Raw genomic sequence first — 12,997 nt, forward strand, 5'->3', positions numbered from 1 at the left:
CCAAGGGATTTATGGTTTGCTTTCCTTGCAACCAGACAGGCCATCGGAAGGCCGAGTGCCCGCAGTTACATCAGGGATCAGCACAGGGATCTGCACCTGCTGCTAGGGTTACCGAGGTTCGACCAGTAATGGCCGAGGCGCCGAAGGCTCGCGGGAGAGCTTTCCAGTTGACAGCGGAGGAGGTCCGCGCAGCGCCCGATGTCGTGGCTGGTATGTATTCTTTATTTATTTATGTTGAGTTGAGATATTGTGCTTATATGATGATATGCGTAGGTACTTTTCTTGTGAGTTCTGTACCTGCCTTAGTGTTATTTGACTCGGGTGCGAGTCGATCGTTTGTGTCGATAGCGTTCAGTCGGCACATCAGTAGCAGACGAGAGGCGTTGAGTCGACCTCTGCGAGTTTCCATAGCTGACGAGCGAGCGGTGTATGCTACGGAGGTGATACGAGGATGTGTACTCGAGATCTTCGGTGTTGAGTTCCCGATAGATCTGGTCCCGATAGCGATGGGGGACGTGTGTGTCATAGTGGGCATGGATTGGTTGAGCCGATTTGGGGCTGTTTTAGACTGTGAGCGACAGTTGGTAACGATACGAGACTCCAGTGGGGGAGTACTTACGGTGTACGGCGAGGGTACTCGTTCTGGGACAACGTTTTGTTCGGCTGCCAGAGTGAGGCAGAGTTTACAGCATGGCTGCAGCGGGTTTGTAGCCTATGTGATGGACACACGAGGGGCCACTGAGGGGCCAAGTTCGGTGGATGACGTTCCGATGGTGCGCGAGTTCCCGGATGTTTTTCTCGAGGAGTTGTCGGGTGTGCCTCCTGAGAGGTAGGTAGAGTTCCGCATTGATTTGGTTCCGGGGGCAGCGCCTATCACCAAGGCGCCTTATCACCTTGCGCCGCCAGAGATGCAGGAGTTATCCTCGCAACTTCAGGAGCTGCTGGGGAAGGGGTTTATTAGACCGAGCAGCTCCCCCTGGGGAGCACCGATCCTTTTTGTCAAGAAAAAGGATGGTTCACACCGGATGTGTATTGATTACCAGGAGTTGAACAAGTTGACGGTCAAGAACCATTACCGAGGATCGATGATTTGTTTGATCAGTTGCAGGGAGCGTCTTGGTTCTCCAAGATTGATCTGAGGTCTGGATATCATCAGATGAGAGTGCGTGATGAGGATATCCAGAAGACGGCGTTCAGGACTCGTTATGGGCATTACGAGTTCGTGGTGATGCCTTTCGGGCTCACCAATGCACCAGCAGCGTTCATAGATCTCATGAACAGGGTCTGTAGACCGATGTTGGATCGTTCGGTGATTGTGTTCATCGACGATATACTGGTGTATTCGAGATCTAGAGAGCAGCACGACGGGCATCTGAGAGAGATTCTCGGGGTTTTGAGGTCGGAGAGGCTTTATGCCAAATTCTCCAAGTGCGAGTTCTGGTTACGGGAGGTCCAGTTCTTGCGGCATCTCGTCAACCAGGATGGGATTTTGGTCGATCCGGCCAAGATTGAGGCGGTTATGAGTTGGGAGGTTCCGAGATCTCCCACCGAGATGGTAAGACTTGACCCGACCCGGCATGGTCCATTTGGGTTGCATGGCATCATGCATTTGGATAGACTATAATGAGAGAAATAACACTTAAGGTTGGTTAATATATTATAAGTTCTAATATATTAATAAGGTTATTTAATTAGTATTGATCAAGAATTAATTTGGAATTAATTAAGTGATCAAAAGGAGACTAATTAAATATATGGGTTGATTGTGTAAATCATTCATTCTTATATATGTGGGATTGTGATCCAAGATTCCTTATGTTGGACTAAGTCCATGGGGTGACCCATGGATACTCCATGGAGGTTAAAATCCATGGAGCATAAGGAATGGGTAAAGTTATGAGTTACATGGTGTAACCCTAATAGCCACCATATAAAAGAATCTCATGGCTCAAGAAATCGTGCACTAATGTGTGAGTGTGAGGGCTAGACGATTTCAAGGAGTGTTCAAGTTTCTCTCAAGTTATTCCAAGTGTAGTTGGTGTTGTGTGAACCATTTGAGGTGTCACAGTTGGGGCACTAGGCACTCAAGCTTCATGAAGACATTCTACATCAAAGAGGTATGTATTCCATCTTGTTATATTTATTATTTTGTATGCTAGATTAGGATAATACCTTGGATGTTCATAATTGTATGTATAATAGAGAAAACATAGATCCAAGGTATTTAGGGTTGCATGTACACTTAGGAGTGTTAGAATGCTCATAACCCAACAGATGGATCAGCCCAATCTGAATATGCGTCAGACGAGATGGTTGGACGTGGTAAAGGACTACGATTGTGAAATGCTGTACCACCCGGGCAAAGCTAATGTTGTAGCTGATGCGTTGAGTTGTAGGGCGGAGAGTGCCCCGATTCGAGGCACTTGTATGAGATTGACAGTGATGACTCCGGTGTTGGACACCGTTCGGGAGGCCCAGGCAGAGGCCGTGAGACCGGAGAACCGCAAGAGGGAGCGGGTGATTGGACAGGTACCTGGGTTCGTTACCGATAGTCGAGGGCTGATGACCTTTCATGGTCGGATTTTGGTGTCGTATGTAGGCGGGGCACGTACCATTCTGATAGAGGAGGCGCATAGATCGAGGTTCTCGATCCATGCCGGGGCCACGAAGATGTATTTAGACCTGAAGAAAGATTATTGGTGGCCCTGTATGAAGAGGGATGTTGCGTGGTTTGTCGAGAGGTGCTTGACCTGCCGCAAGGTTAAGGCCGAGCACCAGCATCCGCATGGGAAGTTGCAGCCACTCGAGGTTCCCCAGTGGAAGTGGGAACAGATTTCCATGGATTTCATCACCAAATTGCCGAGGACCGCGAGGGGTGTCGATGCAATTTGGGTGATCGTCGACCGGCTGACGAAGAGCGCGTATTTTCTTGATATCAGTGAGAGCTCTTCTGCTGAGAGGTTGGCAGAATTATATGTGAGAGAGGTGGTATCGCGTCATGGGGTACCGATCTCGATTGTGTCAGATCGAGATGTACGTTTCACTTCCAAGTTCTGGAAGAAGTTCCACGAGGAGTTGGGTACGAGATTGCATTTCAGTACCGCCTACCACCCACAGACGGATGGGCAGAGTGAGCGGACTATTCAGAAACTCGAGTACATGCTTCAAGCATGTGTGTTGGACTTCGGAGGAAGTTGGGACACGTATCTGCCATTGGCTGAGTTTTCCTACAACAACAGCCACCATTCTAGTATTGGTATGCCTCCTTTCGAGTTGTTGTATGGGAGGAGGTGTCGGACTCCCATTTGCTGGGGAGAGGTAGGGCGGCGTGTGATGGGTAGCACTGAGATAGTGCTTCAGACGACAGAGCAAATACAGTAGGTTAGACAGAGGTTACTGACGACTCAGAGTCGTCAGAAGAGTTATGCGGATCGGCGACGATCCGAGCTGGAGTTCCAGGTGGGGGACTTCGTACTCCTGAAAGTGTCTCCTTGGAAAGAAGTGATTCGGTTCAGGAAGAGGGGCAAGTTGGGGCCCCGGTATATCGGTCCGTCCAGGGTGACCGCTAGGGTGGGCAAGGTAGCATATCGGTTGGAGCTACCTGCGGAGTTGAGCCAGATTCATGATACCTTCCACGTGTCTCAGTTGAGGAAGTGTATAGCCGACGAGTCGGCGGTGGTACCGCTGGAGGATATTCAGGTGGATGCGAGCCTGAACTATGCTAAGAGACCAATCGCGATCCGGGATCGGAAGATCAAGGTTCTGAGGAACAAGGAAGTGTCCCTGGTGCAGGTCCAGTGGCAACATCGGAAAGGGTCCGAGCTGACCTGGGAGCCGGAGTTGGAGATGCGGGAACAACATCCAGAGTTGTTTGCCGAGCAGGACTTCGAGGGCGAAGTCTAATTCTAGTGGGGGAGAATTGTAACATCCGGATTTCCAGGTATCTTATTTTAAGTATTTATGTTGAATTTTAGAAAGGGACTCGGCGATTAGGCGCTCAGACTCGTCGAGTAGGATCGCGCACTTTGGTCTGATTTAATGAAGGACTCGGCGAGTCCATACGTGGACTCGGCGAGTCCACGCTGTTTAATGAAACCCTAATTCTCGGGGCCTGAGCCCTATTTAAGGACCTTTATAGCCACCATTTGCGGCTACCAGACCCTTGAGAGAAACCCTAAGAGTGCTTGAGCGTTTGTGAGAGGGAAGAAGCCATTATTTGATCTTTGTGGGTTGGTTTTGCAAGAAGAAGGTGGTTCCAGCTTAGAGGAGGCCAAGGAGGTTGCATATCTGTGGATTTCAAGCAAAAGACATCATCCTTAAGGTAGCATATCGATCCTTTTTCTGTTTTGTTAAATAATCCATGGATCTAGGGTTTTCTATACCCTTTATTGGGTTGATTTGTTGGGAATATGGTCCCTTATCATGTTTAGACTTCAGATCTGGACCCATAGTGGTCCAGAGAACTCTATCCACCTTGCTTTATGATGCGTTGTGGAAGAAATGGACTTAGGATGTTGTATTTGGGGATAATTCATCAAGTAGGGTTATTTGGACATTTCATGAGTATCAAGATCGAACCTTTACGTGTTTATTGAGCTTGGGAAGGTCAGATCTATGGATTAGAGGAACATATCTGACCTCAGAAGGTCATTTGAGTATGAGCATGGCGGCAACTCGCCGAGTCCATAAGTGGACTCGACGAGTCGAGTCGGGGTTGCGTCGCGATTCGTGTCAGGTGTAACTCGTCGAGTGTAAGGATGACTCGACGAGCCAAGAGAGGCTGAAAGGATTCAGAGGACCCGCATGGACTCGCCGGGTCGCCCATGTGCACTCGACGAGTCGGGTCAAAGTTTGACCGTTGACTTTCGTTGACTTTAGGGTTCTGGTCAAGACTGATTTAGGAGAGTTCAGGGAAGGGTAGAATGGCCTTCTACCCAGTTTGTAGAGTTGAGATCATGAGAGAATATTGATCTGGATGTTATTTGAATAATAGGAGGAGGCAAAGTCGGGACGTTGAGCACGAGAGTTTATCCGACTTCATTGAGGTGAGTCTTCTCACTATACTGTACCTGGAAGGGTACTTATGTGTGACCGGAAGGTCTTGTATGCTATGATGTATGAGCTATATGCGGTTATGTGATATGTATGTGCTATGTATGATTATGTATGATATGGACCGGAAGGTCAAGAGGTTACGGACCGGAAGGTCGATACGGGTAGGACCGGAAAGTCTACCGGGATTTGGGACGGGAGTCCCCTGAAACACATGGATCGGAAGATCCTACAGAGTTGTGGCCTGGAAAGGCGTATGTGTGGCATGTGGTATTTTGGGGAACTCACTAAGCATTTATGCTTACAGTTGTTATGATATGTGCTTCAGGTACTAGCGAGGACCGTGGGAAGGCGCCGGCATGATCCGTACATACTTATGGAGTTTATGTTATTGAGATTCTGGGACATGTTTTTGTTATGACACAGTGACACATTATGTTTTGTGATTATCATGTGAATGAAAGTATGATTTAAAAATGAAAAATTGTTTTGAAAATTTACGTTGTTACACCATACTCTATCTTTCTCTCTCTCTATCTCTCTCTCTTAAATATACAAACAATAATACACATTGTACTAGTATAGAAAGGTGATGTGGAGTGGTGACCATATCCTAGATGTGTGGCAGGGAAGTGATAGTGACATGGCAATGATGAGACAATACTTTTGAAATGGTCAAGTAATTGACCACTCCTGATAGCCTTATAATCAACTATGGAACACATAGTGAAGGATATATGGATGTAATATAGAAATTTGATTTGCTTATAGTGAAAGGACTTTAATCCAAAAATAGTTTTTCAGAGTCCTTTATCATGTTATGTCTAATTCATGACGTGAATAGACATATGATACTTATTCAAATCTATTTTTCTAGAACGGCGGAATATATTAATCCAAAAAAAAAAGACTAGCAAGAAGCTACAGAAACAATTACAAAATACAGTTTATCATTGAGGAACTAATCCAAATAGACCAATTTAAAGGAGCTAAATTTGATATATGTTTAATCCAGTTGAAAGTACATAGTTGGATGTCATCTGCCATTTTTAGAGGAGCAATTCTCTCCTTTCTAAACAAGAGCTTGTTATGCGCCTTCCAAATCAACCAAAGAGAAGAGTAAATCAAAGTTATCATTAAAAGAGCGTATCTCCTGTTCTGATTTTTAGACTTTAACATCTCAAGAAGCTCAACAAGCTTACAAGGAATCAGAGGGAGAATACCACACCATGCTCCAAGCCAATTCCATATGGTTTTAGCGTACGCATTCAAAAAGAAAATACGGTCAATAGATTCATCATCATCATTGTAGAAACAACAAGAGGAAGACCTAATAGGAACCCCATGCCTGGAAAAATTAACCACAGTTGGAATTTTTTCCAACAAAACAGTTCAGTTTGAGAGGAATTCATCTAACCCAATCGAACTCTAAAGAAGCTCCACTAGGATCTAAACCACCAAATACCGATCTTAAAGACTTTACCGAAAACACCCCTAAACTATACCCAATCCACCTCCAACAATCTGCACCATCTAAAAAATGAAATATAGCAATTAAATTCAATAAGTCCATTAATTGTTGAATTTCCATGTCCCTTTTGAGTTGTCTACACCAGTACCAATCCAAATGAAAGTTGGAATCAGCCCCAACGTATATGTTAGGAAATTTATCTTTTAAAGGGCACGGACCACACCGAATATCCTTGTAGAACAAGGTTTTGTCACCTAGACCCACCATCCTAACAAAAAGACTTTCAAGAGAGACACCAAGATCAACTAAATCAGAATTAATATTACAAATATTAAGCGAAACACCCGAAATCGATTTTTTGGCCAACGTCTTACCTTCCGCAAGAGAAAGATTATGTAATGCCTTAATACACTTCAACCACAACTCATTACGCCCCGTTTTTAACCTCCACCACCACTTCGCGAGAAGGGAGAGATTCAAATTGTTTAAGCAACCAACACCCAACCCACCATTTGATTTCACTTGGTTAACCTTATTCCAGGATACCCAACATATTTTCTTCTTCTTGGGTCCCCCTACCCAAATAAATCTTCTTCTAATACAATCAAGAAGAAGAAGAATGATCCTTTTAGAATCCTGAAACAATGCAAAGTAGTAAAGCGGAAAACTATTGAGTACTGAATTAACAAGAGTAAGTCTTCCACCAAACGAGAGATTGCTAGGTTTCCAATTGCTCAACATAGCTTTAAATTTCTCTACAATCACATTCCAATTTCTTCCAAGCCTCATATTTGCTCCAATAAGAAGCCCGATATAATTGAAAGGAAAAGAGGTGGGCTCACACTTCAAACTACTTGCAAGTCTAGCCACTTCCAAGTCATCCACTCCAACCCCGAACACTTTGCTTTTGTGAAGATTCACTTTTAAACCCGACACAAGAAAAAAGCATCTAAGTATTCTATTAAGATTTATAAAATTATCTCGGACAATTCACCTAAAAGCACAACATCATAGGCAAACATGAGATGCGACAAGATAGGACCATGATGTGGGAGAGAGATACCACAAAAATGATGTAAGTCACAAGCTGCCTCCACAGAGACGTGAAGACCCTCCATCGCAATGATGAACAGGAAGGGGGATAAATGGTATGCTTGTCTCACTCCTCTTTTAATCTCAAACTCCTTAGTTGGCGAGGCATTACCAAAACCGAAGCTCTACTAGTTGAGGGACAACCCTTTATCCACTTTCTTCATTTAACCCCAAAGTTCATTTGCTCCAAAACTGAATCAAGGAAGCCCTAATTCAAAGAATTAAAGGCTTTGTCGAAATCCACCTTAAAAATCAAGATTTTTTCCTTAACTTTCTTAGCCCATGAGTAGAGTTCATTCATTATGAGAGGCCCATCAAGAGTACTTCTACCACTAACATACGTTGATTGCTCGGGGCTAATAATAAGATGTAAAACTTTTTTAAGTAGAAGAGTAAGAATTTTAACAATAACTTCATACAAGGAACCAATCAAGTTGATTACCCTGTAATCTTTTAAAGATAATGGATCTCTAATTTTCGGTACAAGTGAAATGAAGGATGAGTTGCTACCTTTGTTCAAATGGTCCGACTCTTCAAAGAAGTTCCAAAAGTTTCACAAAATCTTCTTTAAAAACATCCCATTACTTCTTTTGAAATCTAAAAGTAAATACATCAGGCCCCGGTGCTTTATCATTGCCACAACTCCATAACGCTTCTTTAATTTCCTCAGCCGTAAATGAGACCTTAAGCGAGTCCCTCTCAACTTCAGATAACTTCTTAAATCGGTTGCTTAAGAGCTTTGGTCTAACCAATTATGATTCCCCAAATTTGTTAGAGAAAAAGTTTAAAACTTCGTCTATGACAATCTCAGGATCTGAAACCCAGTCACCATTAATGGACAACCCATTAAGTTTAGTCTTCTTTTTATTCTCATTAACATACCATGAAAAAAACTCATGTTCTCATCACCATCAACCTCCCATTTTATCCTTGATTTCTATTTCAAATCTATTTGCTTTAAAGAGTCAATTTCCATCAGCTTTTCCTTCCATTTAATTCTTTTATACATCTCTAATAATGTAAGAGGTCTAGATTATTCCTGAATCTCCATGTCATCAATTTTTTGGAAAAAATATTATATTCTTCATTTTTCAAGATTTCTGAGATCAACCCGCCATTTTTTAAAACATTTTTGGCATTCCTTAGCTTCTTGGCTAAACTAGTCTCTACAGCTCCAATAAAAGTTAAAGAATTCCAGGTGGAAATCACAATATTATCAATCCCCTCAATGAATAACCAAGAGTTAAAAAAAACCTAAATGGAGGTGGTCCATAGTCCGGAGAATCACTTAGAAGAATAAAAGGAGAATAATCAGAGAACCTTCTAGGAAGAGCAATAACCGAGGCAAAGGCTCATCTTGAAAGAAAGTTACTACAAGCAAGATACATGTCTAATTTACTTAAGCTGCAACCATCATCACTTATCCAAGTAAACTTTCTCCCAACAACATTGTATTCAAATAGATTGGCATCCATTATATAGTTATTAGACTCCGTCATGCTTTGATTGCAGACAGCCATCGACAATCTTTCTTCTCTCCTCCTTACCTTGTTGAAGTCTCCCATCAGTAGCCAAAGACCCGATCTGACTGCCATTAAACTCAATAGTTGATTCTAAACAAGCCTACGTTTTTTAGCATCAATAGGGGTGTAAATTTTTATGATATTCACAATAGTATCAACACCTTTTAGAGTATCGGCCACACATATGAAATGACTATCTTTTACCACATATATTTGAGAGAAAACACAAGGGTTCGAGACCCAAAAGAAGCCTCCAGATCTACCACATGACTCCACTGCCACATAAATGTAATATGAGTTATCCTAGAACTTCTTAAACGGGATGTTAGCAATAATAGACATTTGAGTCTCTTGCACACTAATAAAATCAATCGTTTGTTTCATTTTTAGCTCACGGATCCAATCAACTTTGTGACCTCCACCAGCACCCATTCGATTAATTGATAGACAATTCATTGAGGAATCAAGGAATCACCTTCCCCTTCAATAACCTTCTTTAGAATCGGTTCCATGCTTAACATTTGAAACCCCACTTCATTCCCCAACTCCATCGTCGTAAGAATTTCAAAGGAAGCTGAATGAGATGTCGAATCGCTGGTACAAACTTTGTCGCTCGACACCTTCTGAGGTTCTCTCAATTTCTATTTCTTATTCTTATCCCCTTTAGATCCTTTCATTTTTCTGAAGTTAGCCGCTCTGATAATTTCTTTAAATTTCATCTAATTAGGCCCTCAAATTGAAGAAACCCCTTTATAAAGAGTTGAAGCCAATAAAGAGTTGGAGCAAGCATTAGAGTTTTTTTTCCACCTAGTCAACGCCTTTTACTTCTTGGTCAGAATTAGGTACATTTAAATCAGGAATACAAGCTTCATTTACGTGGAGTCCATTAAAAGAATTGTTGATTAGCCCTATCTACAATAAGGCTAAAGGGAGTGGTAGCATGCTTAGCATGATGCCACATCGGATTTTTTTACCACATCAGATTTCTTGAAGCCACATAAGCTGGGAATAGTGTTAGCATCCAAAGTATAAAAAGGTAGGGAGTTGTAGAGTGTTAGTTTTAAAAGGTTTTATTTTAGAAAAAAAAATTAAAAAAAAAGAATAGAAAAAAAGGATCAACCAATGAGAATCCACCATCCAAATTTCTCTCTCCTCTCTCTTCTCGTTATGCCCATAACGAGCCTTCCTTAGTGAGGCTGGTAAAATTTTGATGGGGGTGGTGTTTAGCACCTCTAGCTGTTCCTTGGCGAGGGGCCTAGCATGCCCACTCCCTTCAGCCTACAATTTGGCCCACTATTAAAATCACATAAGTTCTTAATAAACCCAAAAGACCCATCATTCATAACAGGTGTGTCCTATCTCACACCGATGGACCTATAAATATTGTTATCTTTCAAATTATAAATAAAATCCTTATCGACAACATTGGAAGACGAAACATCCTATACGATTTCCAAGGAACATTCATTCCCACAAGCATTCTCACATCCGTTCCCCGAGAAGTTACTGTCCGTCAAAGACCGAACCACCACTGGAACCTGCTCCGGCACTGGAACCCTCACATCCCCCTCCGAATCGGTGCATCCACCTGATTCATTTAAATCTGTCCCCCTTTCTTGCCGAAATATTTTTTCCAGGATCACCATCGTCGACTGCTTGAACTTGCGTTTGATCTACCTAATCCTCATCTAAGAGAATTTCACATTCTTCAATGTCAAAAATATTATGAATCACCGTCCGACTCGGAAATACTTTCCTTTTCATGACAAGAGGGCGACTACTCCTAACCATTGTCCTGGACTCTAACTATGAAGGAGAACCCTCTCCAATTCACATCCAGACACTTGTTGATCAATTTGCATTGATTAGACAAAATGCAAACTCTTCCAAACGATAAGTTCTTAGCTTCAATTGGACAATCAAATGGGACAAGCACCCTACCAAACTTTTCTGCAATCACCATAAAAAAATTAGGGTCCCATAAGTTTATCGATATTCGACAAAGTCCATTTCACTAAAGAAATTTTTACATCGACACCCTTACAACATCATTTTGACTTCACCTTGTTACATCATACTAAATTTATAGATGCAATATAAATATACTAACTAAATTTACAACTCTTACGTGTTGAATCTTCTTTAATCTTAACCTTCCCGACCGTTATGTTGCCCGGGCCCGATTTTTCGGAGCTGCATTTGTGTCCATAGGTCGCGCACATGCACAAGTTTGGTGAATTTGGCCTACGAAATCCAAGATGCGCAACCCCCCCCCCCCCTCTCTGCGTGCGGGTAGGAGTTGATGTAAAACCATAGACATAAGCTTGTAAGCCTATCATACATTCAAGCTTATAAACTCACTTGAGTTTGGTCTTTCTACCAATGTGGCAATCATTCTCATACCCACTTCACTTGCTAACTTTTATTCTCAAATACCCAACTTTGAGTATCAATATCTCATTTACATATACTCCATTTTAAACATATGATATATCGTTTAGAAGTTCTCACGGAATAGAACACAAACCCACCTACAGTTATATATATATATATATATATATATATATATATATATATATATATATATATATATATATATATATATATATATATATATAAAATAAATTTTTTAACAATGTATACATCCCAAATAACTTACATTCCGACCACCCTTTATTTGAGTCCCTTATCCAGATTGTACCTGATGGAATATAACACATTTTATTTATATTGGACCATGTGGAACAAAGACATGAAAAAAATAAATAAATAAAAGCTTCTACAAAAAAATAAATAAATAAATAATAAATAATAAATAAATAATTACATGTAAAAAAAAATTTAATTAAGCTTCTACGAAACATCAAAGTGTCTAATACATTATCAAATCATCAGTTTACTTATCATACAATGGTCATCATTCCATTTATCATATAACACACCAATTTTTTCCTAGAATACATTAAATTTGACAAAATTTAAATTATATATATATATATATATATATATATATATATATATATATATATATATATATATATATATTATAATTATTTATTTGTTAATCATTTTAGATTAAAAAGCGTTTCATTTTGCCGTTGCACATTTCAGTAGTCATTAAACTTTATATTCGTTGAATGACAACATCATATTTCCTATGGTGTCATTATATTCTCTATGATTAAGCATCCACAATATAGTTTAACAGAAAAGTTGTACGAGATGGAATGTATAGTTGACATTCAATGAATTAAACTTAACTATATCACGTTGGAGTTCAATGGATATTAATGTTAAGCAAAAACTGAACCCGAAAATCGAAAAGAGACAAAAACCGAAACCAAAAACTGAAACGACAACAGAAACCGATGGCTTGGATTTGGGTTTCTCAAAAATCAAAATTTTCGGTTTGTATTAGATTTTTCGATATGGTAAAACCAAATAAAACCAAGCCGATTGTATTATATATATATATATATATATATATATATATATATATATATATATATATATAAAAGGTTTGCGTAATCATAACACAAATATCAAACTTGTTCTACTAGTTAAAGCTCTATACCTTTAAACCTCAGGTCCAATGATAGAAATTACGCTTTTCTGATTTATTTTTCGAACCACATTAAACCTTCCCACATAGTTGGAGGATTACAAGCCATCATTAGACACTACAAGAAAAAATCGAAATAACTACGGAAAAATTCTGTAGCTAAAACATGATATTCCGTAGTTAAAATCGATTAGCGACGGAATTTGCTACAGATCCATTCTATAGGCAAATTTTTCGTTAGTAAAGGTTCGTTACGGAATCCGTAGCAACTTCGTAATGGAATTTACAACGGACTTA

The 12,997-nt window shown here is 40.7% G+C and overlaps 1 protein-coding gene across 1 annotated transcript; it reads right to left on the reverse strand.

Moving 5' to 3' along the window:
- Positions 1-5,962: 5,962 nt before the first annotated feature.
- Positions 5,963-9,689, reverse strand: LOC145106759 (uncharacterized). The gene is made up of 6 exons (XM_079043690.1): positions 9,614-9,689; positions 6,898-7,443; positions 6,742-6,828; positions 6,480-6,585; positions 6,078-6,400; positions 5,963-5,973 (listed from the first exon to the last, which is right to left on the reverse strand). The coding sequence occupies exons 1-6, from the start codon at positions 9,687-9,689 to the stop codon at positions 5,963-5,965; spliced, it is 1,149 nt and encodes a 382-aa protein (XP_078899816.1).
- Positions 9,690-12,997: the final 3,308 nt, after the last annotated feature.

This window comes from Lactuca virosa, chromosome 4 (assembly GCF_052849685.1).
Source record: "Lactuca virosa cultivar CGN04683 chromosome 4, Lactuca_virosa_CGN04683_v6, whole genome shotgun sequence".
Taxonomy (NCBI): Eukaryota; Viridiplantae; Streptophyta; class Magnoliopsida; order Asterales; family Asteraceae; genus Lactuca; species Lactuca virosa.

What these genes read in the sequence shown, in the direction of transcription:
- LOC145106759 (XM_079043690.1), bottom strand. Translation starts at nt 9,689, where the DNA reads ATGGAGTTGGGGAATGAAGTGGGGTTTCAAATGTTAAGCATGGAACCG. An exon ending in CTACAAGGATATTCGGTGTG is followed by an intron (nt 6,586 to 6,741) that starts GTCCGTGCCCTT and finishes TTCATTTTTTAG; the next exon opens with ATGGTGCAGATTGTTGGAGG. An exon ending in CCTAGTGGAGCTTCTTTAGA is followed by an intron (nt 6,401 to 6,479) that starts GTTCGATTGGGT and finishes TAATTTTTCCAG; the next exon opens with GCATGGGGTTCCTATTAGGT.